General features: G+C 46.5%; 3 protein-coding genes across 3 annotated transcripts; 1 reads left to right on the forward strand and 2 right to left on the reverse strand.

The window, feature by feature from the left end:
- Positions 1 to 6,693: 6,693 nt before the first annotated feature.
- Positions 6,694 to 7,787, reverse strand: LOC307229957 (calcium/calmodulin-dependent protein kinase II inhibitor 2-like; the record flags this gene model as incomplete). The annotated part of the gene is made up of 2 exons (XM_080000092.1): positions 6,694 to 6,764; positions 7,619 to 7,787. 2 exons carry the CDS (start codon positions 7,785 to 7,787, stop codon positions 6,694 to 6,696), a joined length of 240 nt encoding a protein of 79 aa, XP_079856218.1.
- Positions 7,788 to 12,869: 5,082 nt separating this feature from the next.
- On the reverse strand, positions 12,870 to 16,617 carry LOC307230674 (trypsin; the record flags this gene model as incomplete). The annotated part of the gene is made up of 5 exons (XM_080001112.1): positions 12,870 to 13,067; positions 13,983 to 14,249; positions 14,631 to 14,772; positions 15,707 to 15,866; positions 16,563 to 16,617. The coding sequence occupies 5 exons, from the start codon at positions 16,615 to 16,617 to the stop codon at positions 12,870 to 12,872; spliced, it is 822 nt and encodes a 273-aa protein (XP_079857238.1).
- Positions 16,618 to 21,152: 4,535 nt separating this feature from the next.
- On the forward strand, positions 21,153 to 22,860 carry LOC307230675 (trypsin-3; the record flags this gene model as incomplete). Its single annotated transcript, XM_080001113.1, has 4 exons — positions 21,153 to 21,319; positions 21,836 to 21,977; positions 22,295 to 22,552; positions 22,708 to 22,860. Coding segments are annotated over 4 exons (720 nt in total), but the record flags the coding sequence as incomplete, so codon positions are not given.
- Positions 22,861 to 24,846: the final 1,986 nt, after the last annotated feature.

Genomic DNA, 24,846 nt, shown 5'->3' on the forward strand with positions numbered 1-24,846 from the left:
CACTAAAGCCAAATCCCTCTCGTTTATGACCCAAAGCCCCGGGGGGGGCACCGGGGTAGGAATTTGGGCTCCTGGTTGGCCATCTGGGATCAGAATGCGATGGGCATTTTTAGACGCGCTGGACCGACCTCTGAGCGGGAACCCACTTGAAAGGCTGACGTCATCGGCGATCAGGCTTTAACTGCAAACAAAGCGGATTTCTACATTCGGACACACCACAGAGGGTTGTTGTTTTCTGAGTTCCCCCCCCCTCGGTCAGTTGTTCTGACTTGGCTGCCGGCCAAAACAAATCTTCGTTCACGAGCGGATAGAATATTCCAGTGAAGTACGCACGCTGACATTTTTCCAACCGGGACAATGTTTCCATTTCCTGTTCTCAGAGGTTGTTCCCGTTGAATTCCCAGGAGAGAGTCGCCCGGCAAGAGAATACCTGATGCCATTGCCAAGGGAATCTTCGCACCCGGTGCACACACACACACACACACACACGCTCACACAGACACACATGCACACGCACACGCACACACATCTGCTCGGCATGCAAATAGAAACGGGGCAAACACACAAACAGCTACACGTAAACGAGCCACACATGCAGATCACTACATGCTCACTCAGTGAAATGCAAATGACGTCAAAGTCATTTGCATGCTGTGCACATGCAGCTGCGACTGATTCATACGGAACCCATCGATTCGGGCCGAGACAGGGAAGAGGTGATTATCCCATTGGGTGGTTCTGAACCAGCCAGCCAGGGTTACAGCAGGAGGGTGTTTCCTCTGCAATAAGCCAGAGAGGGAAGACCAAGGTCGCACGCAGAAGCCCAGCACAGAGCTGCTGTGCACACGTTTTTCTTTCTCAGGGACGGCAGTGTGGGAATTTGCGAGTGGTTATCCTCGAATGTGTGTGTGTGTGTGTTACAGTCTGCGCGATTGCGTGTGTGTGTGTGTGTGTGTTACAGTCTGCTTGATTGCATGTGTGTGTGTGTGTGTGTGTGTGTGTGTGTATGTGTGTGTGTGTTGCAGACTGCTCGATCGCGTGTGTGTGTGTGTGTGTGTACGTATGGGTGCAGCGACCCTCTATATGTCAGTTCCCGAAGAATTCCTTGATCCCTCCTTTCCTCCTTCCTTCCTTCCCTCCTTCCTTCCTTCCCTCCTTCCTGCTCTAACTTTCCCTCCCACCTTCCCCTCTCCCATCCCTTCTTTCTGTGTTTCTCCTCCCCTCCTCCCTCTTAAAATTCTTTCTCAAAGTGTCTCTCTCTTCCTCTGCCTGTACACCTGTCAGGGCTTATGTAACCAAACAGCTATCCGATCCCGGCTCCTGTCGGCCTGTTCTCAGAGCATCAGTAATATTTCCTTGTGCAGTCCTCAGAACCAAACAGATAGTCTCAATAGAATAAAAATAAACCCCCCTACCATCAATCACAGGAGACTGACGGCTCTTACGCAGCATTTATTTTAAGGGGTCATTCTGAACTTGAACCCACTGTTCAAATGTTCATCTTGCACCATAGCTGTAATAGTGAAGTGCTTTACATAAATATATAGCAATGAAATACTACTTGTACTACTTCTAATACTACTAATAATAATGATGATGATAATAATAGTAATAATAAATATAACTGCATGCAGCAATACACAGGGTCCAGTTTATACATTTTAGGTACAAAGTTGTTTTTTGGTTTCTGTTAAATGCATCAAAATTTACTAAACTTACAAACATCAAACTTCATGGAGTTTGTCCATAGTATTTTTTTTTAAGAATATTGTGACTGACCTTGAGGACTGGATTTTTAGACATTTTTCTTTATTGCCTAATAGTCGGTCGATTTATGACTATTTTTCGGCATCTGGAATAATAATAAAAACAAACTTTGTAATTACTTTTCATAACAATAATAACACATTTTATTTATAAATATAATAAGTAAATGTTAGATTTGATTAGTACTTTATTGTATTTTTCTGTAAATAATTAATAAATAATACTTATAAAACAATTCAGTTGAATAAATGACTTGTCTATATTGTAACATATAGCACACAAGAATTTGTGATTACAATTATTATGGAAGAACTTGTCAATACTTAACACTTTGTATTTTCATTTAAATCTGCTACGTTTATACCTGACGTTTCATTAAAAGAACCATTTATTCTTTACTTTAAACCAAATCTTGTCATTGTTAAAACTTACCTTATTGTATGCGGGGGCGTTTGGGGTGGACCGATGGACTCTTTCTTTCTGACCGTGTCAGACCAGACGTCACTGAAAATTGCCGATTCTCTCTTTAATCGCTCTCCTATTGTGGGAGCCGCGCCGGGCTGGCGTTTGGAGGAGGGCGACTTCAAGTTCTAGTTGTCTTTTGAGGAAGACCCGCCGCATCAGCTCCGGGGTACCTCATCCCCGCCGCGCTGCCGCCTGGAGGGCGGAGGAAGCACCGGCGCTCCTGCTGTACGATTGGCTGTTCGTGTCACATGGTTGTTTCGCTGCTCTGTAGGACTGGCTGTTCGTGTCACATGGTTGTTTCGCTGCTCTGTAGGACTTTCTGTTCGTGTTGTGTCTTTGAGCGTAGAGGAAAACTGACTGTGTATCAAACTGTATCGAAAAGAAATATCATGAATGTATCATCGTTATCGCGGAAGATTTTATTGTAAAATTTTCTAGATTGTTTTATCGCCCAGCCCTACCATGAAATACCAAAAACCTTCTGATATTTCTGTGATTAATTACCATTGCACGGCCTCTACACCCCATTGCACGGAGTCTACCCAGCACACTGGACATTCTCAATGGGAATCTGTACATTAAAAGTAAATAATATGATGACATCATAAAGCGTCTTACTGTAAATCTCATCTCCTTCATTTTAGAACGAGACGTGTCACTTGTCAACTAACCAAGACAGCTGAATATTTTGGGTCAATGTTTGTTCAAATATATGCTCTGTATGTGGATCGATTTTGTTTAAATATAAACAACGAGATCCTTATTACATACAGGTTTAAACGACACCTCAACCGTGTTCAAAGCTTATGCCAAAGTATGTGTTCCAGATAGTTTAGCTGGGTTGGACATATTTCGGCATCAAATGCATTGGCTGGTCTGTGTAATCTACTTAAATTTGGTCGGTTTTTCGCTAATATCTGCTCCGTATGTGGATAGATTTGGATGAAAATTTAACCACGAGGTCTTTGTGGCAGCGCAGTTCAAACAAGACGTGCCGTGGTCGTGTGTTATGTTGAAGTTAGTGTGCCGGATAGTTTTAGACTTTAACATTCTGAGAATTTTTGCCAATAACAATAGGGCTTCGGCCCTTTCAAAATAATATTGAAGAAAAAAGCAAACAAGCAAGATCAGTTATTATTTTTCCCAAATGATTGGTCTTGGAATATTAGTCTTGAGCTACTCCAAGCAATTCTAAAAATTATCCTCCACAATAGTTTGATTCCGTAGAAGAATTATTTCTTATTCGCCCAGCATTATCTGCTGCATCTCACTGGGGTTTTGCAGCTTCAGCACATAGCCTGCATTGAGTGATAAATGTATACGTTCCCAAAACAGGGGTCACAATACCTGGTGATAAAGTGTCACCACGGTTGGATATTGATATTAATGGAGCGAGGCAGACACAAGGGCTGAGGAACACAGTGGCAAAGTGATCTGCAGAAAATATCCCTTTTTGAAGCTTGTGCCGTTGTGGCTCTGCGAGGAGCACAGGAAACATATTCAAGAATGACTTTTAAACATGGCTACAACTCCTTTTTCGCTCTCGGCTCAAAATGCTAGAGGAAAAGGGGGAAATGAATGATGAACGATCATTTCATAAACCCTGACCTGCTGTCAGTTATGTTTATATATATTGAAATAATATGACTATATATTCATAGGACACCATTTTAGACCCTCCTCCTTTCTGTGCATTTGATTATTCCACCCCTCAGCTGCTGAAGTGCGTCACCTTCAGCTCCGACCAAATGGCTTCCCCTCTTTTGCGGGACCACGACCACTTCATTGACAAAAATGAAGTGGTGAATACTTATCATAAGCCCTGTTCCAATGTGATTTAAAAGCCTAATACTGAACATTAATATGAAGTTTGACTGCCCGCAGGTACATTATGGGATGAGTGGTAACTCGGTACCCTCAGATTAACTGCTGTTTAAAAATTGAACCTGTGAGACTCTTAAGAACTACACAGAGGACATCGACACCAGGCTCTCGCCGCATTGTTGCGGCTGAACGAATGAAGCACGGGGGAAAAAATAATAAGCTCTTACATTCTGACTGTAAAACGTAGGATGCTATCAGCTTGTATGGGAGGGTGGTTTGTTGTCCAATATTGCAACCGCGCTATTGTTGTGGACGGTTGCCATCTTGGAAGAAGGGACTGTTGGGGAAGGATAATGCGGTCACGCCACACAGTGAATGGGGGTCTTGAGAGAAGAGGGCGCAGATAAGAGAATGGAGAACATTCCATTAAAGATAGCGATGGTATCATGCTGTGGCTCGGGGAGGAGGATTCGGTGCCAAAACCACCGCAGCACCATCAAGCACAAGGTGCATCTGTTACCATGGTACCCGGCCCAGGCAGCCCCGTTCGTGTCTGTCAAGACTGGAGAGATAGAGGAAAGGAAAGAGGGAGAGAGAAGGGGAGGAGAGACACAGACTAACAACCGGCAATATTTTGCCGTCGCCGACGTGTACGTACGTATGTACTGTACATATGCGAGCGCATCCCCGCGCCCCGGGGCATTCGATGCCGTGTGCTGGCAGAGGCTCATCACAAAACATGAATCATTTAGCCACCACAACAGAGTCGGAAATGCCACGTCTCATCAGCATTCCCCACGCCTCAGTGCCCCTGTACTGTTTATAGCTCCAGCAACTAAGTTATCGAGAAAGAAAGAGAGAGAGAGAAAGAAAGGGAGAGAGGGGGTTGAAGACGGGAACTGAGATTTTTCGGAAGGAAAGGGCCGATCGCGTCGTCAGGTTTTTCCCCAGTCGTGGGCTTTTGACCCGAGGAAGCCTCCGTGTAGCGTGACACCCTGGGCGCGGGAGGCGGTTCGTGAGACGCAGAGGCCCCGGTGCCCTTCAACTCAGGTGTGCGTCGTACATTCTTAACGGGAATTTGCTGCCGCACCAGCCCCGATTTTCCCCGCGTTGCTCAAGATCCGGTCTCTCTCATAGCGGAACTACTCGCCTAGGAGGAACATGCCAACTCTGCCCTCCCTGGCCGCCAGATGGGCACTCGCAGCAAAATGGATGTAAAAATGGAACTTTGGACTCGACGTCGAGTCAGGAAGCAGGATTTTGTGTTGGACCTACAAACAGCAGTGGGCAAAAATAAACAATCGCTCCTTGAGTTAAAAATAAATGAAATAAAATCAGGATTAACAGTAATGGTGAATATTACATCTTCAGAATCTTTATTACAAGATATTAGGCCACTGTACAAATCAGTGAGAATCGTACAGCACGACGTTGAATTAAGACCGTTACTTGAGGTTTGTCATTCAGAGCTGTATACGAGGTGTTTCAAGAATACACAAGAGTTTCAGAACTTCTGCCATGCATGCATGATTCAGTATTCGCCATGCATGAGTTGGAATTTCAGTGTTTTAAGAAAGATCCCTAAAAATGGCAACCAAACAAACAACTAAATAGTACAAATAAATGTATAAAGCACAAAAAATAACAAGTTGTCCGGTATAGTATATCCTTCATGAGATTTGGCACACACGATAATGCACAATGCAGTATAAATAGTTTATCAATACGGTGTGTATAGTCAACTTACAGTATCAACCAATCCAGGTGAAAGCCTGGGAAGCTTACAAACGGGTGGGAGGTACACTGTATATAAATGACTTTTTAGCTGCAAAGTATGGTAACAAAAAACACTCAGGCAACATCAAGGATTTTAAGAAAAGAGAAAAAAAAAAAAATCACTTTCATTCGTTCTTAATTATCGCGACATACAAAAAAAATCTGCCTACTGGAAAAGACATATCTCAAAGGTTCAATAAATAAGGTCTTCTATACAGACAGAACAACGAGTAGAACCGCTTCCCACCTTGTGCAAGAAAAAGAGGGCGACCCATCCCGTATCTACAAACTCTCAGCTACTTGTTTGCCCTCGGTCCGACTGAAGAGCTTTCGGTATGTTCGGATAAATAGAAGTGTGTGCTTTCGTTTTACATGACATTTACAATATACCTTTATCCTGTCCCTGATTTCTGCGTTTTGACAGCATCGCTCCGGCCCACAACAGAAGCCCCCCCGCCCGTCCCCGCCCCTTTGTTGTCACCTTCTGCTGCTTTTGTGTTCATGGCGAAACCCCTGTAATCAAGGTTTAGTGTGTTTATGAGTGAGTGTGTGTGTGTGTGTGTGTGTGTGTGTGTGTGTGTGTTGGTAGGGGTCCACCTGGAAGAGGGTGTGTGTGTGTGTGTGTGTGTGTGTGTGTGTGTGTGGGGGGGGGGTTCGTTCTTTCGCTGCCAACCTCCAGCCCTGCCAGCGTATGTCACCCAGATGGACATGACTGACTCGGAGAGGAGGGCGTGGAAGTTTTGCTTGCTGCCACATGAGAGAAAGTGCTTATATACAGTGTCTTTGGATTAAAACTGGTCGATAATCACCATAAAAAAATTCTCGAGAGCGTCTCTGCGAAGGAGTGGCGAGCGGCGCGTCCTAAGCCTCCGTGGGGGTCTTCTCTGTTCCATTTTTCGCGTCGTTGTCGCCGTTCTCCTCCTCGATCACAACTGTGGATGACAGGGAGGGGGGGGGAATGGTTAATGGGGGGGGCGGGGGCGGGGGGTGGCTCATCTTGATGCGGCGTCTCTGAGATTCGCCGCTGTCTGACGGCGCACGAGAGCCTCCGAACCCCCTTACTGCACTGTGTGTGTGGGGGGCGGGGGGCGCATGAGCGTGTGTGGATGACCAAGAGCATGCACACACAGTCAATGTCGTGTCTGTCTGTCTGTATTTGGATGGGGAGCCTCGCTGTGGTGTTCAAGAGCTCCTCCTTGGCAATTTAGGCACGTCTTGTGCGAACCCGAGATGTGTGTGTGTGTGCGTGTGTGAGTGCATGTGTGTGTGCATGTGTGGGTCCCTGCTTGTCTGCGTTAACACCGACGTGAGCCAAGCCGGCAACGCAGGGACACATGGAAGACATACGCACACACAACCTGCACAATAAAAAATAATTAAACATTTGGACCATGCAAATACCAACCACACCAACCATCCATCCATTCATCCACTCACTCACGCATTCATTCATTCAGTCATTCCTTCATTCATTCATTCATTCATTAGGACTCTGCTGTGCAGCATTGGCGAGGCATTACCAGCACGCACGCACGCACTGCGCATCCAACTTGTGTTGCAATGCGATCGGAATAACAATAAAAACAGGAGAGTGGGGTTCGACACAAAGGGTGACACAACATACGACGCAATGTCTTTCTTGTGATTAAACCCCAGACTGTGTCGGGGCGATCCGGTGGTGCACCCCCAGCCCCCAGATCGATCGACAGGTCTGTATTGTATGTGCGCCACGATCGCTCTCCGCCGCCGCCGCCGGTCGCGCCGCACCGCACCGCACCGCACTCACCCCGTTTGCTCCGTCCGATCTGGCCGAGCTTCGGCGGGCGCTTGTTCTGCGCGCCGTTGAAGAAGTTGTTGGTGTCCTGCAGGCGGCAGGTGAAGGACAGGTGTCCCTCGTCGCCCTCGCTCCCGTAGTGACTCATTTTCTCCTCGTTGAACGGCAGCACCTCCGACATCTCTCCACAAAAATAAAATAAACAAAAAAAATAAAAATAAAAAAATAAAAACACAAAGAGCCGCGTCTTGGTTTTTTGTATCGCCGACAAAAAAAAACCCAACAAAATTAAAAAAAACACCAACGAGACCGATTGAGAATAAAAATGGGAAACAAGCCACAGCTCGAGCGCGCTTGTCTCGAGCGTCACCACGAGCAAAACAAAGGAAGAAGCCGCGCGCGCTCGAGCCGCTTCCCTTGTTTACCTCGGAGGCACGTGTCCCCCCCCCCCAAAAAAAATAAAATAAAATAAAATAATAAAAAAAGGAAACGGAAATCAGATCGAACGGCGTCTCCTCATCGGTTTCCGCGTTCCGCGAGCTCCGGCGACATCATTCACCGGTTTCCCCCGATTAACGATTTTCTTTTTTTCCCCCCCAATTTCCAAAAATCAAGGCGGGGGGGAGGAGGAGGAAGAGGAGGAGGAGGAGGAGGAAGAGGAGGAGGAGGAGGAGGAGGGGGTCTCTCTCTGTGCGCGCTGGTTCCGACAAGCCGCTGGTGGAGCCGCCGCTCGGAAAATGAAGAAGAGGAGGAGGAGGGGGAAAACCCGGAGCCGGGGGAGGAGCTGGAGCGGAGCCGCGTTAGGGTGGACGCAGTCAGAAAGTCCCGCGATTCGGGGTGCGGGGGATCCGGGGTGCGGGGGGATTCGGGGTGCGGGGGATCCGGGGTGCGGGGGGATCCGGGGTGCGGGGGATCCGGGGTGCGGGGGGATCCGGGGTCTCGACGCAGCCGCAGCCAGTGGGGGGGGGCTTTATTCCGCGATGAGATACGCAACGAGAATGATTTGGAAACGGCCGCGTGTCCACGACGGCAGCCTCTCAATTCCTCTGGGCATCCTCTCTTTTCCCATTTTCATATCAAGGACCCACGATTAAATACAAACAAAATGTTTGTTTTGGTGTCTGGGAGGCCGGTCCGAGATTTTTTTTTTTTTAGATATGATTTACTCAAAAACGCCACACCTTGCACGGAACTGACTCAAACAGCCATTATCACGAGTACATTCCCCAATGTCTTCAGCAGCTGTAGTTTTAACTACTAATTATTTTGCTGGGGGACTTCTTGGATAACCCCTGTGGGTGGGTGGGGGACCCCCACGTTTTGGTTTTCAGCATCTATTTCAAACGGGCTTATTTGTCTGCATTCTGTTTCACACCCGCAGCTTTATATCCTGACAGGCTGTGGACCCACAGAGAGTGAGAGCTCACCAAGGGATGGCAGTGTTTTCACAGGGTATGGCGTGGCTGTGGCCCCACGCGTGGCGCACTTCCAGTTCCACCCCTGAGACCCTTATTATAACCACGCTTACACTTCACAGCAATCTAACATCTAAAGTGTTGGGGCATTTTGTGTTTTTTTATTATTATTTTTTTGATTTTATTTTGTTTTTTGGAATGCTGCCCTTGTGAAGGTGGGTTCAAGTGCGTCGTTTTCAGGGGGGTCAAAAGATAGGTTGTATTTGGCTGGTTGAATCCGGTCCACTGGATGGTTTGGAGAAAAATTTTAAAAAAAGTAAAGAACAATAAAAATAGAAAAAATATGTTCACTAAAATGTTCACTTCAGTATTATTATGGGATATAGTTATTATTCCATTTTTTTTATTATAAATCTCCTTGCATTTTGTGGTCTTAACCTGTCTGGAACGCGACAACCACTGGAGCTACAGACACGAGGTCTCGTCAGAACCGGGACATCACAGACATCTCGTGGCTCAAGTTTCACCCATATCGATCCACATTCGGTGCAGGAATCAGTGAAATGAACGATGAAACGATGAAATTTGACCGGAACTAGCCGTGCGTTCGTGCATCGCCCACACGCCAAGGTTCTAAAACTTCTGGTGGGGCGGTGGAGCGGGATGAGTTTGTGGAGTAGGATGCTTTGTGACAACATCATCCAATTCGCTATATGTGCAGGTTGTGGCTACGAACGCACATTTGCGCCGCGCAAGCGGCGTAGTGTAGACTCCATCGCTCTGTAGTGGTTGCAAACTGTATGTGTGTGTGTGTGTGTGTTTGCCTTACCTGCTGGATGTTGGCAGGGCATTTCGTCTGATATTTTATCTCTTTTATTCTTTTTGTAAATATAAACATATTGTGTTTGCATGTAGCCATGTGTCTTTCCTTATTTTGCTGCATTGGATCCACTCGTAACACAAACTGTAGGAGTCAAACAGTCCAAAACATATTCTGTGTTTGTGACCTCACACATGGAGTTCACTTGCAGCTCCAGAGCAACGGGTCTGAATCGTGTCCATTTTATTTTTGTCCCAAAAGTAAAAAAAAAGTGGATGAAATGTCTCTGAGGGACATGCAGCGTTGAATGGAAGCGTGTTGTTGGGAACTTCCACACAGAGTGATTTCCTTCCACAGAGACACCGTGAGGCAGGACTCTGTTGAGTACAGGAAGTAGACAGACACCTTCTCATTTTTAGGATAAAGTCATAACACACAACAAGTTGATCCTTGTATTCGTGATTCTGCGTGTCACCAGGACGGGGAAAACCCGCGTCATTACATCATTACCTCAGCCGATGCTGCGTTCAATGGAAACTCTGAAAATTGTAACTCATTTTAGACGTAATGCTGATGAGCAACAGCACAAACTGACGCTGCGTTCCACTCAAAAAAATCTAATTGGTAAAAAAATGGCATCTATACGTGTCTTATCTTATACTGTATGTGTACAATTAGTACAGATACAGCTATATCAGTTGCAGTTTAGTTGAGGTCTTAAGGAGATTGGAGCCAATCTAGTCAATCTTGCTCGAAAAATAAAACAAAATTCATAGAATTAAACACTTTGTGGTTTGAGCAGAGTCACGATTTAACAAAAAGGAATTGGGTGCTACACGGAGTCCTTTTTATGATCAGTCCGACCTGCTACGTAAAATGCTTTTGACACCCCAGATTTAAAGAACATAAATGTATAATTTCACTTACAATATTAAAGAGCATATTTTTGCGATCCATCAGATTTATTATTGTTATTGTTTAATTGATTATTGTTTGGTTTTGTCTAGTTTTACTTGACACATTTTGAGACTCGTCACAGCAACATTCTCTACTGGGCCTTTGAAGGACGTAGTGGATGGAGCTGAAGTCATGGAAGTTGTCGCTGGAAAAGGAAAATTCCATGAAAATGTCCCATTTGCATATCTGTTGCACGGAAAGCACCAGAGATCACACGTCACGTTCAGTTTGCCTCCCAGAAACAACATTTAATTCACCCAACAGCAAAAAAAACCCCCAAAAAAACTTTAGCCGTTTGACAAATTGGCAGTGTCGTCTGAAGGGATGCCATGGGGAGCAGCAGTGGTGTTTGGAAATAAAATCAAGGGCGACGATTCTTGTGTTAATTGGCTGTAAGGAAAAAAATTGCGATCTGTGTTGCGTGAGCTGTGGATTAACAATAGGTGTTTGCTAAGCAGAGACCCCTGGGATTCTCTGGAGGTAAATGCCATTTGGATTTAACATACATTCAAGCCACTCCATCGGTTATGATTGTTTGAAACATGTCAGACAAAAATGTCTGAAACATTCGAACGGATAAAGAGTGGGGTGGAGGCCTCGAACTTCTCACGCCGATTTGGCCATTTTCATTCTACAGGCAGGGGAAGGAAAGGTCACGAAATGAGACACCTGTGCTCGTATCACGGCAAACTCTCATATAGCGTCGACTATTCACTGAGAAGATAGAGGCACTGACACGCCCGGCACGAGATGGTATGGTCCGCCCGGCCTTTGGGAACATTGCCGTGCCAACTCATAAAGGTGCCTCTCATCACGTGAGAAAAACGTGCTCCATGAAAAATATTGCCGTTTCGGTCAGGTGTGTGGAGCGCGGTTCAAACTACTTACAGTGCCGTACGCTTGAGCTCAGTGGTGGCCCGAGAAGATTTTGACCGGAGTTTCCGGTTGAATCTGGTAAATATTTCCGGGTGCGACACGAGGAAAGGCTATAGCATCACTTGAGTTCTAAAATAATTTACTTTAATTGTATAAATCCCATTTTATGTCCGATGTATGTAAGAGAGGATTCCCTCGTGCCTTACAAAACGCTCGATTGATGTTGCGGTGCACGGCCAACATTCAGTCCAACTCTCTCTTACGCTTCAAAAAGGTAGGAGTGAAGGGTGGACGTTGACGATTTGCTTGAAGAAAAATACCGACTTCACACCCCTCCTGCACATTTAAGAGGGACGGTGATGATGCAATTTCTTGTAAGTTATTTGCCGATGTCTCCTGACATTCACGCTGACAGGAGGAAACACCGAAAGTGATTTTAAGGTTGAGGCCTTATGCATCAGATCATTTTCTTTTCATAATTTTCTTCTATACGTGTCATAAATTTTCATTAAGGGATAGGTTTGCCATTTTCCACCCGTGTGTTAAACTATTGATTCACTCATCAATTATAACTTCATGACACAACCTCGCTGAACGCTTTGCTATTGATAACCTCACCGCTCCGCTGCAGCTTCTGCATTTAAATGCCGTCCAGTGGGGCTAACGTTGAAGCCTTAAAACAACAGAAATCTCCTTCTGAAAATGGGAATCCTTAAACATAGTCAGACAATCACAATCGGTGCATTTGATCAGGTTTTTAATTTTATTGATCCTTCTTCACCTCTGAATATCAACTCTTGGATACGTCAATGCTAATGTAAGAGACTAGAAACAGAGAGTTGCGCCGCTTTTGTGCGAAAGTGCGGATATCTAGTGCAGAAGTTTAGAAGTCATTTCTATGTACTGCGGCAATTGCAAAATGTAGTTGCACATAAAGTGTCGGGTTACTTTTATTCAAAACATGTTTAAAATATACACTAAGCAGGTGGCTATAATGCGCGTTTCCCGTTTTCAAAAAGTCTTTTTTTTTTTTAGCATTAAACGTTCATCCCAATGGACTGCATGAAGTGAGAAGCAGCAGCAGAGCTGCAAAGCATTCAAAGCTAGTAAAGCAGTCAGCGAGTCTGTGCTATGAACAGCTATAACCTATAACATTTTAATAAAGGCCTGGGCTGAAAACTGGTGGGCCAGGCCGTTAAGATCCATCGGGGCTCCATTTTGCCTCGTATTTTGTGCAACGGAGGAAGGAGCCGTAGATAGTCCGGTCTATCCACCGGCGAAACTTGGACACAGCCGTGTAAACCCCTGGGAAGTTGGTATGGCCGCAGCCATTGCCCCAGGACACCACACCGTAGACGCGCCCCTCACACACCAGCGGCCCGCCGGAATCACCCTGCAAGACAAGAGCGGCCACACCCGCCTTCAGGCTCCGTGCCAATGCAGTATGAAAGTCGTGAAAAACACACACAGTAGTAGCTACTTTAAAGGTGTTGCCCTCTATTCCAGAAAAACACAGCACATTCATTGGCGTGTGCGTTTGCTTTTACTTTTTTTTTTACCCAGGTGTGAGTAGCCGTGGTTACACAGAAAAACATTTTGAATTAAGCTGGTGTTTGGCATAGTCTCAGCAAAGTCGGGCGTCTTCTGTGACATAGAGGGGATTCCTAAAATTGATTACGCAGTCGCTCACACGCCATGGACACATAAACAGGGATGTCACACGCTAAAATGAAACGTCGTCCAACTTTGAGGGTAGTGCTAGATGGTACAACAACCCAAACCTGAGTATCTTGTTGTCTTTTTGTCTGCATACTGGAGAATTACGGAAGATTTCGAGTATCGATTTACACTATTGCATTATTCTCTATTTACCTTTGGAGCCTCCCCATATAACTTAATCCAACAAAGATAATACTGCTGTGCAAGATCTGATTAATAAATGACGTAAGGACAAGTAAGGAAACCTATGACCACATAATAAACATCCATGCAGGGTTTTTGGGAAAGCTTTTAAAAATTGCTGTTTTGCCCCAAATGTTAACCATTAGAACGAAACAAATTCTTATTGTATTTCACATGTTGGTGGACCAGCATCCTTCATCACCTCATGGACATAGACAGACTCCTTTCTGTACTGGGAAATGCATTCCTTCAGGTTCCACATTCCTAGGGCGGGGGATTCCCCGCTGTGCCGAAAGACCCTAATGTACAAAGCCCTGCGCAGCTTGAATTCCAGACCGTTCAAGGTGAATGCTCGGCCTGAGTGAAAGACTTTGAATTGGCGATCGCCCCCGGTCCGCTGCTGTACCTTGCAGGCGTCCTTCCCCCCGGCGCCGTAGCCGGCACAGATCATGTTGGCGGTGATGTTTCCGCTGAAAGACTCGCTGCTGTTACACCGCGCCGCCGAGACAATGGGCACCTTGACCGTCCTCAGCGTGAAGGGTGCCTGGCCTCCAACCAGACTGGTGTAGCCCCACCCAGACACCTGACACAAGCGGCCCTCTGTCACGCCAGCCCCCTGTCTGGGGAGGACGGCCAGGGACACGTACTTGTTCAGCACCATGGGGGCCTGCAACTAGACAAAAAGTTTTGTGACGAAATCACAAAGAAAATGGATGAGTACGGTATTTTTTTCCCCCCTTGTACTGTTTTGAGCTTTGTCACAAAACGGGACCATACTGGTGTCGAATTGAGCTTTAGCCCATTCATTAGTCAGTGCACACAGTTTACATTACCCTCGAGCATTTTCCTGATGATTGATCACATTTTCAGATTTTTAATATTATCTCCAAATTGGAACCTTTAGAGAATTAATATGTATTTATCTGGAGGTTCCTTCATTTTGCCGTATTTGATTTCTGTTAATTCCATGTTAATGCTTCCACCTTTTCAAATGGACTATGGTCAACGGCTGAAACTCAAACTAAACTAAATCCTGATGCAGCTCCCGCTGTACCTTGACGAGCATGAGGTCGGCGTTGTTGGTGCTCCTGTTGTAGAGCGGGTGGGCGACCAGGCGCCGGGCTTTGGAATACTGCTCATTTCCCTCATAGGCGCCAATGGTGTAGTCACCCGCCACTATCACCATGTGTTCTGCCCTATGGGTCAACAGAAGGCTCAGCATCCCATACAAAAACATTCAGATAAATGTAATAATAATATTGTAGCACAAAACAATATGACTCTAATCTGACCGTTTTTTTGCCTTTATATTTCTTTACGCCCCAAGAGTAAACTTTTTTTCATAGGATTGGACCATTAGTGTGGCTTTGGGTATGAATCTTAATTTCCATGTTTTAAACCTCCGGTTTATCACTCAGAAAATTGTTTGATTCCTGTTTTACCAGATGTAGCAGTCTACTTCACTACTACTACTACTACATTTAACAGGATAGGCGAGATTAGGAGTCACACGAGCAACAGGTGGTGATGAGTAAGTGGGTTGTACTCCAGTCCACCCAGTTCTGTTTATTTAACTGAATCACACGCATTCATTGAGAACGATGTCCATCCGAAACGATGAAGGAATGGATTTTAATGGGGGTCGTAGCGTCTGTCCGTCCGTCAACACTGGTCGACTGTATTAGAGCTGGGGCACAATGACAGAAATGTTCCCAACTTCCCGGTTGGCGAGGGACTGCCCCGCCCCCACCATGCAGTGTGCATGAGGTAAGCCTGGCCATTTCAAGCCTGTTTTATTTTCACACTCTCCAAAGCTAGCTGCTTTATTGTGTGACCAAGCAATGCGCTGTACTTTGCACGATGCCTTTTATTTTAAGACATCTGTTGGACCATCTGCCGTCCCTGGTTATCTCCCTCACGGTGAATTTATTATGTGCTTTTGTTTTTGCCCAAAGCAAAGCAGCCATTGAAAGAGCCTGGTCCTCTGTCGGACCGTAACTCTGATCATTTCTCGCGTGAGAATCCCGTGTGGAGTGAGATCAGATGCATTCAGACAAACAGGTTTTCTGGAGACGATGATGTCATTTATTTTGTGTGAAAACAGGCCGCCCAATGACAAGCCACCCTTACCCGATGTTGCAGTGTGCCGCAGTCAGCACCCAGAACTTGTGAACCAGCGATCCTCCGCAGAAGTGCTGGCCCTTGGCGCTCTGCAGCGACACAATGTATTTGATGGAGTTTGGGGCCGGGGTGTAACCGCCCACTATCCGCCCCTGCATGAGCACCTGGCCTGGACGGAAACACACACATTGAGGAAACAGAAACGATTCCACGGCGGTACGTGGCAAAGTTGTCCCCTCCGTGTTTGTACTGCGAGTGGAAGCTGAGGAAACTCCCCAATCACATCATCTCCGCGCGGCACGGAAATTCAACCGGGCGCCCGGGAATTAAGCGAGCCCGAGGGAACGACGGAAGGCGTTAAATAAAAAAATAAAATAAAATAAAAAACACGACGACCTCTCATCCTCCTTCTCGCCAATTAACCCGGGCCCACGATCAGCGGATTTCTGCGACCCGGGAAGTCGCCACGTGAGGGGAGGAAATCCAATATTGCCTCGGCTTCTAGTGTCACCATCGCACCCCGGGCTCTGAAACACTAGAGAGGGCTCACCCTGCCCGTGTTACGCAACAACCCTGATGCAGTACATCGGCCTGAGGCTGAGAGGCATGAAAGGAACACTGATGCTCATTCATCGGGAAAAGACGCACGCACGTCCCGTAACAGCACATATACCCCTTCATGGATGTAAAAAATATACTCTTGTAAAAGGAGTCACGGGGAAGAGAGAAGGGCTCGGAGAATGACTTTGTTTTTGGGAGAGATAGCCCAATAGCTCTCGATAATCACCCATTATTCCCATCGTTCTCTCTCCCCGCAGGAGTTCCGAAGCGTCAAACGCAGCGGCGGCCCGTAAGCCGTACTCACAGTTGACCGCTACGAGTCCCAGCAGCGCCCAGCACACACCCAGCGGCGGCTCCATCGCGGCGTCTCCACCGGCTTGCGGGCGACGGGGCGACGTTCACCTGTCCTCCCGCCTCCGCCAGACCAGCGGTCGCACTGACCCGGCCTCCGGCGCCGTCCCCTCCGTTTTTTTTTCCCGGAGCAGGTGGCATCGATCTCAATCGGCCTTGATCCTCGGGTTTCCGCCGGGTGGGTGGGTGAAAACGCGCTTTCAATGTCATCGCTCTAACAATATAGGGTTGAGAGGAAGACGCAGGGAAGCCAGAGAGAGAGAGAGAGAGAGAGAGAGAGAGAGAGTGACGAAAGTTCACCTTCACATCCCGTCCAAGCTCGTCCGTCCTCCCTGACAGACCACTATCACATCTCCCTTTCCTGACCCCCCCCCCGACTTGTCGAAAGGCCCCGCGTTGTTGCCATGGTAACCTGGGCTACTGAGAGGAGCTGGTTCATCCATACTGTATCAGCATGCCATGTCTGTGTCATCGTTGCAGCTTATCGCCGCTGAAATGTTTCAACACTCTGCCGCGTGCGTGTGTGTTTTTTTCGATGCCGCCTGTGTGTGTGTGTGTGTGTGTGTGTGTGTGTGTGTGTGTGTGTGCGTGTGTGTGCGTGCATGTGTTTGTTTCGCTGCCGCCTGTGTGTGTGTGTGTGTGTGTGTGTGTGTGTGTGTGTGTGTGCGTGCGTGCGTGCGGGTGTTTGTTTCGATGCCGCCTGTGTGTGTGTGCGTGTGCGTGTGCGTGTGCGCACGCGCGTGCGTGTGCGGAGAAATGTGTAAATATGGGAAGCCAGAGAACACAACAGTGAGATATTCCAGGCGGCGGGGTGCCGGCGTCGTTCCGTGCGACCATGACTCATCACGCGTTAATGGATCAACGTCTGCAATGACAATGACTCATTACCATCAGCATAATGATCATCGTTATCGCCATTAACCGCAGCCTTGTGACAAGTCAGCGCTACGGACAGCACGGGAGGGGGGCCGCGCATGACCTCCCCGCGTCCCACATTTAGAAGGAGCTGAATAATTGATGATTGCCCGGTGCAAATGGGGGGCGGGCGTGGCGTCATGGCGTCGTGTGGCCTTCCACCGTCAGGTATTTCCTGAACCGCATCTCACCTGCCCTCCCAGAGAAACTGCTGACTTCACACTATGTTTATGTTGTGGCTCAAGGGCATCTAGACATCTAGAACGATCTGTCCGTCTGTCTGTCTTCGTCTGTCTGTCTGTCTGTCTGTCTGTCTGTCTCGCTATCTAACTGCCTGTCTGTCCGTCCGTCCGTCCGTCTGTCTGTCTGTCTATCTGTCTATCTATATATCTGTCTGTCTGTCTGTCTATCTATCTGTCTATCTATCTATCTATCTATCTATCTGTCTATCTGTCTGTCTGTCTGTCTGTCTGTCTGTCCGTCTATCTAAAATGTAGGAATAACTGACTGTTTCATGTAAAAATTCCATCTGGTTTCCTTTGAATAACACCAAACAGGATAAAACAACAGCAGCACCTTTATTTCGCTTGAGGTTACGCAGCATTTCTGTTTGGCTGAAGGTGGAAAGCTGTGACTACAAATCAAAGTAGTGTTAAAAAAACAAACAGGCTTGTATTTGAAAAAAATGCATACGAAAAATCATCATTTTGTGACTTTGATTTGGCGTCTAATGAGGTTAGCTTGTGCTGTTTCATAAGGGGAAACACACACACACACACACACGCACACACACACACGCATATCCTGTTTGTCACTGCGGATTGGCACCTGAGGGAAAGAGGAGTACGCTATCATCTTTCACCCCCACGGATGGGATGACACCTTGGGGAGTGCACACAGTGAGGGTGCCGTCCGCGATCACACCTCCCACCCACCACCTGTGTATAGCCCCCGTCCTGGGAACTCCTGGTATAGAGAACATGGGAACATAACTGGGAGACACCTGGGGAGGAGAGAGAAAGAGGGAGAGAGGGAGAGACGGGGAGAGAGAGAGAGAGAGAGAGAGAGAGAGAGAGAGAGAGAGAGGGAGAGAGAGCGAGAGAGAGACAGAGAGACAAGGAGAGAGGGAGAGGGAGAGAGAGAGAGAGGGTGTGAGAAACAGGGCTAACAAAACAATATCTCACTGCTGGGTGAAAGTGTCGATCGGCCTCTTGTCGAATAGCCACATGTGCAGCGCTCACACTCAAAGCCTGGGCTTCAAGGGATAAACGGTGCGCAGCGAGTCCACAAACTAGAAATGGGATCAGCTGGGTTTTTTTTTTCTTTTTCATCCCCTTCTGATAATCCCAATCTCCAGAGAGGATCTCAGGACGGTCCCGCCGCAGAGACATTTGGGCGACCAGGTTAATGTAATCTTTTGTTCTGCCTCTAATAACATTGCGGGGCACAACAACAAAAAAAAACAAAAAACCCACGTCTGGAGAGTATTGTCTATCATCACCCGGCTTTGCTGGGTTTCACCTCCCTGCAGATTCTCTTTCTTAACCGCTGGGGGACAATGGGCTGAATGCGCGCGCACAAAGGCCTTCAAAGCCTCATAAAGGGGAAGACAGTGGCTTTTGTCACATAGTAGGTCATCTTCACCGTGTGTGTGTTTGTGTGTGTGTGTGTGTGTGTGTGTGTGTGTGTGTGTGTGCGCGTGTGGGTGGGGTGGGGGTTTGGGGGCAAAAGTGTGGAAGAGATGGAGAGACAGCCCCGCTGCACGACACAGGGATATATGATGGTCAATGCAGGAGGACAATGGCAGCCAGCTCGTGGAGGTGCAGTATAAAAGGGCCCAGGTAGTTCTCAAGCTCCACGTTGGTGTTTGAGTGTGAGCGCGGCGTGTTTGTGCGTGACGGAGCACGCGGACGAGGGATTAGGAACCCGACCGTCAGCTTTCCAACTGGACTCTGACTCAGGTGAGGTTTGTGTCTCGGCGGTTACAACACGTTGAGTATTTTGCCGCCAGGCAGGGGGAGACTCAATTCAGAGCACTGCCGTGGTGCAAATGTAGATAAAGTGGACATCATCACAATGCTTGGAAGTTAATATAATTAGCCTAATCAGGGATGGATTATAAAAATTGTATAAATAATAAATGGACATTAAGAACGACTGTTTCATTACAGTTACTCAGGAAATCAATATATTAATATGGCTGCAGGCAGCAGTACACGAGGTCCATTATCAACACCAATTGCAAATCCCAATGGAACGTAGCAACAGTTTGTGCTGTTGCTCATCAGCATTAAGTCTAACGAGTTACAATTTTCAGAGTTTCCATTGAACGCAGCATCGGCTGATGTAACGACACGGTGACGCGGGTTTTCCGAGTCCTGGTGACACGCAGAATTACTTATACAAGGATCCACTTGTTGCCTGTTATGACTTTGTCCTAAAAATGAGAAGGTGTCTGTCTACTTCCTGTGGTCAAGTCCTGCCTCACGGTGTCTCTGTGGAAGGAAATCACTCTGTGTGGAAGTTCCCAACAACACGCTTCCATTCAACGCTGCATGTCCCTCAGAGACATTTCATCCACATTTTTTTTACTTTTGGGACTAAAATAAAATGGACACGATTCAGACCCGTTGCTCTGGAGCTGCAAGCAAACTCCATGTGTGAGGTCACAAACACAGAATATGTTTTGGACTGTTTGACTCCTACAGTTTGTGTCACGAGGGGATCCAATGCAGCAAAATAAGGAGGGACACGGCTACAGGCAAACACAATATGTTTATATTTACAAAAAGAATAAAAGAGATAAAATATCAATCGAAAAGCCCTGCTGATGTCAAGCAGGTAAGGCGACACACACACACACACACACACACACACACACACAAACACACACACACACACACACACACACACACACACACACACAGTTTGCAACCACTACAGAGTGATGGCGTCTACACTATGCCGCTCGTACGGTGCAAATGTGCGTTCGTAGCCACAACCTGCACATATGTTGCAAATTGGATGATGATGTCACAAAGGTTCTTACTCCACGAACTCATCTCGCAACACCGCCCGACCGGAAGTTTTAGAACCTTGGCGTGTGGGCGATGCGCGGACGTTCGGCTACATCCGGTCAAATTTAATCGGTTTTTCATGAATTCCTGCTTCAAATTCTTTGCAAAACCATTATACTGAATGATCTCAATAGTCCCAGTTATAATTATTTTTGATGCTCAATCATTAAACAATTCCCGAAGAATGCCCTGGGAAAGGGATGTTGAATGGTGAAAGATGATATTGATTACATTTGTTTAGAATGGTTGGTCCAAAGACAGACATGTTGCTTTGACGTCTTATCTTTTTCATCATTTACGGATCTAAATGAAACTGGAGGATAAACCGATTTTTTTGTCTTGTCGCCGCCAGGAAAGATGACCGTGCCTCCGTCCTGTCCTCTCTTACTGCTCCTTGTGATATTTCTCAACACAACAGGTGAATACACAGTGGATTGTACACTGTATTTTTACGGTCTAGAATAGAATTTTTCTTTTTTTTTAAGTGATGAGTAAAACAAATATGAAGAAGAGGAAAAAATGAAGATAAACCCCAGAAAAAAAGTTGATTTCTTCCTCTGCTCTCAGGTGCACTTAGGATGAGGATCATCGGGGGTCAGGAGGTGCAGCCCTATTCCATAAAGTACCAAGCCTCACTCCAGTACTACAAGTCCCACTTCTGTGGGGGAACCCTCATCCACCCGCAATGGGTGGTGTCTGCTGCCCACTGCTGGATGCCGTGAGTCACTGCACTTTCACACCGATGAAGGCCTTTGTGGAAACCTCTAGGTTACAAGGGGACCATCTGCCTGTATTCCCTGCCCTTATATTCCTAGAGGTATCCTAATTGAACCAGTATGTAATAATGTTTAGCTGGATGAATGAAATTAACGATGGAACCAAGATTGAATACAGTTTAAAAATAAATTTGGTGGTTGACAGTTGACACCGCAACCTTTTTGGATTTGGCAAGGAGGAGTACAAAATGTAATGGAATACTCATAGCATACATGAAATTGACTGACAACTAGGGCTGGCCAATATTGACTAAATCAAATATCACTATATTTTACCCTGATATGGAATATTTGATGAGTTTTGCTATGTTGGGAACGCATTGAATCGAATTATTTGAGAAACAATCATTAGTAATGTGGATACTAATGTGTATAACCACGCAGGTTGAGGCATTAATCAGAAGAAAAAAATCTGGACGATTAAGTTGTGTGACATGCCTCTTCGTCTGCTCTTCCAGGAGCCATCTCATCAAAGTGGTGCTGAGCGAGCACAGCATCTCCAAGAAGGAGGGCCTTGAGCAGGAGTTTAACGTCTCCAAAGTCATTGTCTACTTCATGTACAATTCCTGGACATTTGACAATGACATTATGCTGATCAAGGTTTGGAAATGGTACCTTATATAACCTTATGTGGATACCCTGTTAGGGGACGAGGATGGAGAATTAGGAGAAATATGATTTGGATGTATCCATTCACAGCATTTGTTCTAGTACAATACAGTGTGGGATGAGCATGCATTAGTGTATCAATCATATGTCCGCATGGGTAGACATGAATCATTCCTCCTGTAGGTCTCGTAGGACGTATGCTATTCTTGACCTTGTTCCGGACAGCCGGGCTATCTCATATTCATGTTTGCATTTTTGTCTTCCTATCGTTCGGCTGATTGGTGGGACGGCTCCCCTCCGCGGCTCAGCTGGACCGACCGGCTCAGCTCAACTCCATGGTCCAGCCGGCCCTTCTGCCGGGCGAGGACCACCCCCCGCTGACAGCCAGCACCAAGTGCATAGTCAGCGGCTGGGGGTTGACGCAGATCACCAACTACTACTTGTCCTCGGTGCTGAGGGCCGTGGATGTGGACATCATACCCAGCTGCCAGTACTACTACCACTTCAGGATCACCGACAACATGCTGTGCGCCGGCTCCCGCTTTGGAGGCAAAGACTCATGTCAGGTGAATAGCAGCGTCAGCTTGGGGATGAATTTAAAGGCCTCTTGACCTTTCGCTCAGCAGCAACCACGCGTAAGCAGCGCGGAGCAGACACTTTCCTTTGAATCCGTACGTGCTCCGTGACAATCACGCTTCACCTTCTTTTTGTCTATCTCCAGGGGGATTCGGGAGGGCCGCTTATCTGCAACGGTAGATTTGAGGGCATCGTCTCCTGGGGCATCAGCTGTGCTAACCCGTACTTCCCTGGTGTTTACACCAAAGTCCGGAACTACCGCAGCTGGATCAACTGGATCATCCGGAGCAACAGCTAGTCGGGAACGTTCAACAGCCAGAGCCACTGACGACCGGTAGACGCAGGAAGCCTGACGCTTCTTCGTGACGGACTCACCATCTCGACGGGAGCCCGGACGAAACGTTTTGACGTTTATTTTCTATAAACTGACGGGTGCATAGGCATCTTCAACGCAATGACCAGCTCAAGAAAAGATGACAATGTTTACTAAAAATCACTTTTTGTATGACTCCATTTGAACTCCGCCTGGAACGTACACTAAAAAAAAACAAAAAAAAACATCGCTTGGAGTCTTTAAACTGATTCGTGACTGGAGTCCATGTTGTGGCCACACCGTAAAGATGATAATGACAATTTCTTCCACTTAATGAATGGAAGTGGAAAAAGTACTGTACGGGTTTAAAGACTGAGCTAATTGCATTGTACGTTGTATAAACCAATTAAAACGCGAGAATATTTCTTAGTCATGTGTGCTTAGTACATGAGTTTTTATTTTCTCTCAAAATGGTCATGGGAAAGGTATAACAAACACAACACAGCACCTTATGTCACATGACAGCCGTTTTCAATTTGCGGCGAGGCTGCCTCAGCTCCTTGGCAGTGTTATGGTTTACTTCATGTCCATGCCATCACCACCAGAATTATCCCTTAAACTGATGAAAGGGTATTCAAAACGATTGAGTAAGTAATTCAGAATGAATATTCAGATCTCTATGTCTTAGAGTAAACTAAAAAGCCACCTTTATACAGAGGCTGGATCAAAATAATAGTTTTTAAGTTACCTGAAAGCAGACATGTATATCCACAGACTTTTCGGTGGGTAGTGCATTGCACTGCTGCCTTACAGCAAGAAGGTCCAGGGTTCGATTCCCGCGGGTTATCTCCCGATTAGGGTCCTTTCTGTGTGGAGTTTGTGTGTTCTCCCTGTGCTCACATGGGATTTACTCCTTGTAACATCAGTAAGGACCACCAGCAAAAACATGTAGAAGGTCGTTGTCTGACCAGCGATGGACATTTGTAACTGGTCCCCTGGGGACGTCACTGATGCTGCACACTGCTCCTGGACAAGCCAGCATGGGTTAAAAGCAGAGATCTCATTTCACCGGCCACCATTTGAAGCGTGTGTGTGACAAATGAAGATTCTTCTTCTTTTCACATCAGTCCTCAAAGCAATTTGATGCTGGTTATGGTTTCAGTATCGGCCCCATGTTAAAAGAGGTGGAATATGATGCTCTGAGTGTCATCAGGTATACTGGCAACAGAACCCAAACGCAGACACGGGAGGCAGACAACATTTTTAAAGAGTTTTTACAACAAAAATGGGGAATGGTACAGGTTCAGGTCAGTACAGGCAGACGGGCGGGCGGAGGAAGCTGGAGGCTGACAAACAGGAGCAGGACAGACCGGAGGAGCCAGGACAGGTAACACAGGATCGTGCCAGGAGGCTAGAAACGTGGTCGGTAGTCGAAGACAACACGGAGAACGGGTCACGGACGGGAGCAGGCTGGGCAGGTGTGCCACCAAGATTCTACAATCCGTGATAGTGTCGTGAAGTTCCCAAACTAAGTTCAGGGAGGCGGTAGAAGCCGTTTTTTCTGGAACATCGCACTTAAATGGCTTAAATAAAAACTGTGAATTGATATAAACTTTTTTTTTTCTATTTATTAATTGCATGGAGGAGGCAGATGGAGGATTTGGACATGGTGGTCTCGTGTGGCACGATTGGTCTGTGATAGCTGCTGCTCCAGGTTATTACTTGTATCAATTCTTTCATATAATTACACACAAAATAATTGAGTTTAATATATTTTATTGCAGATAAATCAGTGCATCTGGTGTGGCTCACTTCCGTTATCGTGTGGCTCACTTCCGTAATGTGGTTTTGCGGTCCTGTTTTCACTTAATGCGTTTGTGTTTTCTGTTTATGCGGTTGTGTTTTTCTGTTAATGTAGTTGTGTTTTCTGTTTATGCGGTTGTGTTTTTCTGTTAATGTGGTTGTGTTTTT

This window comes from Zeus faber, assembly GCF_960531495.2.
Source record: "Zeus faber genome assembly, chromosome: 5".
NCBI classification, from domain to species: domain Eukaryota; kingdom Metazoa; phylum Chordata; class Actinopteri; order Zeiformes; family Zeidae; genus Zeus; species Zeus faber.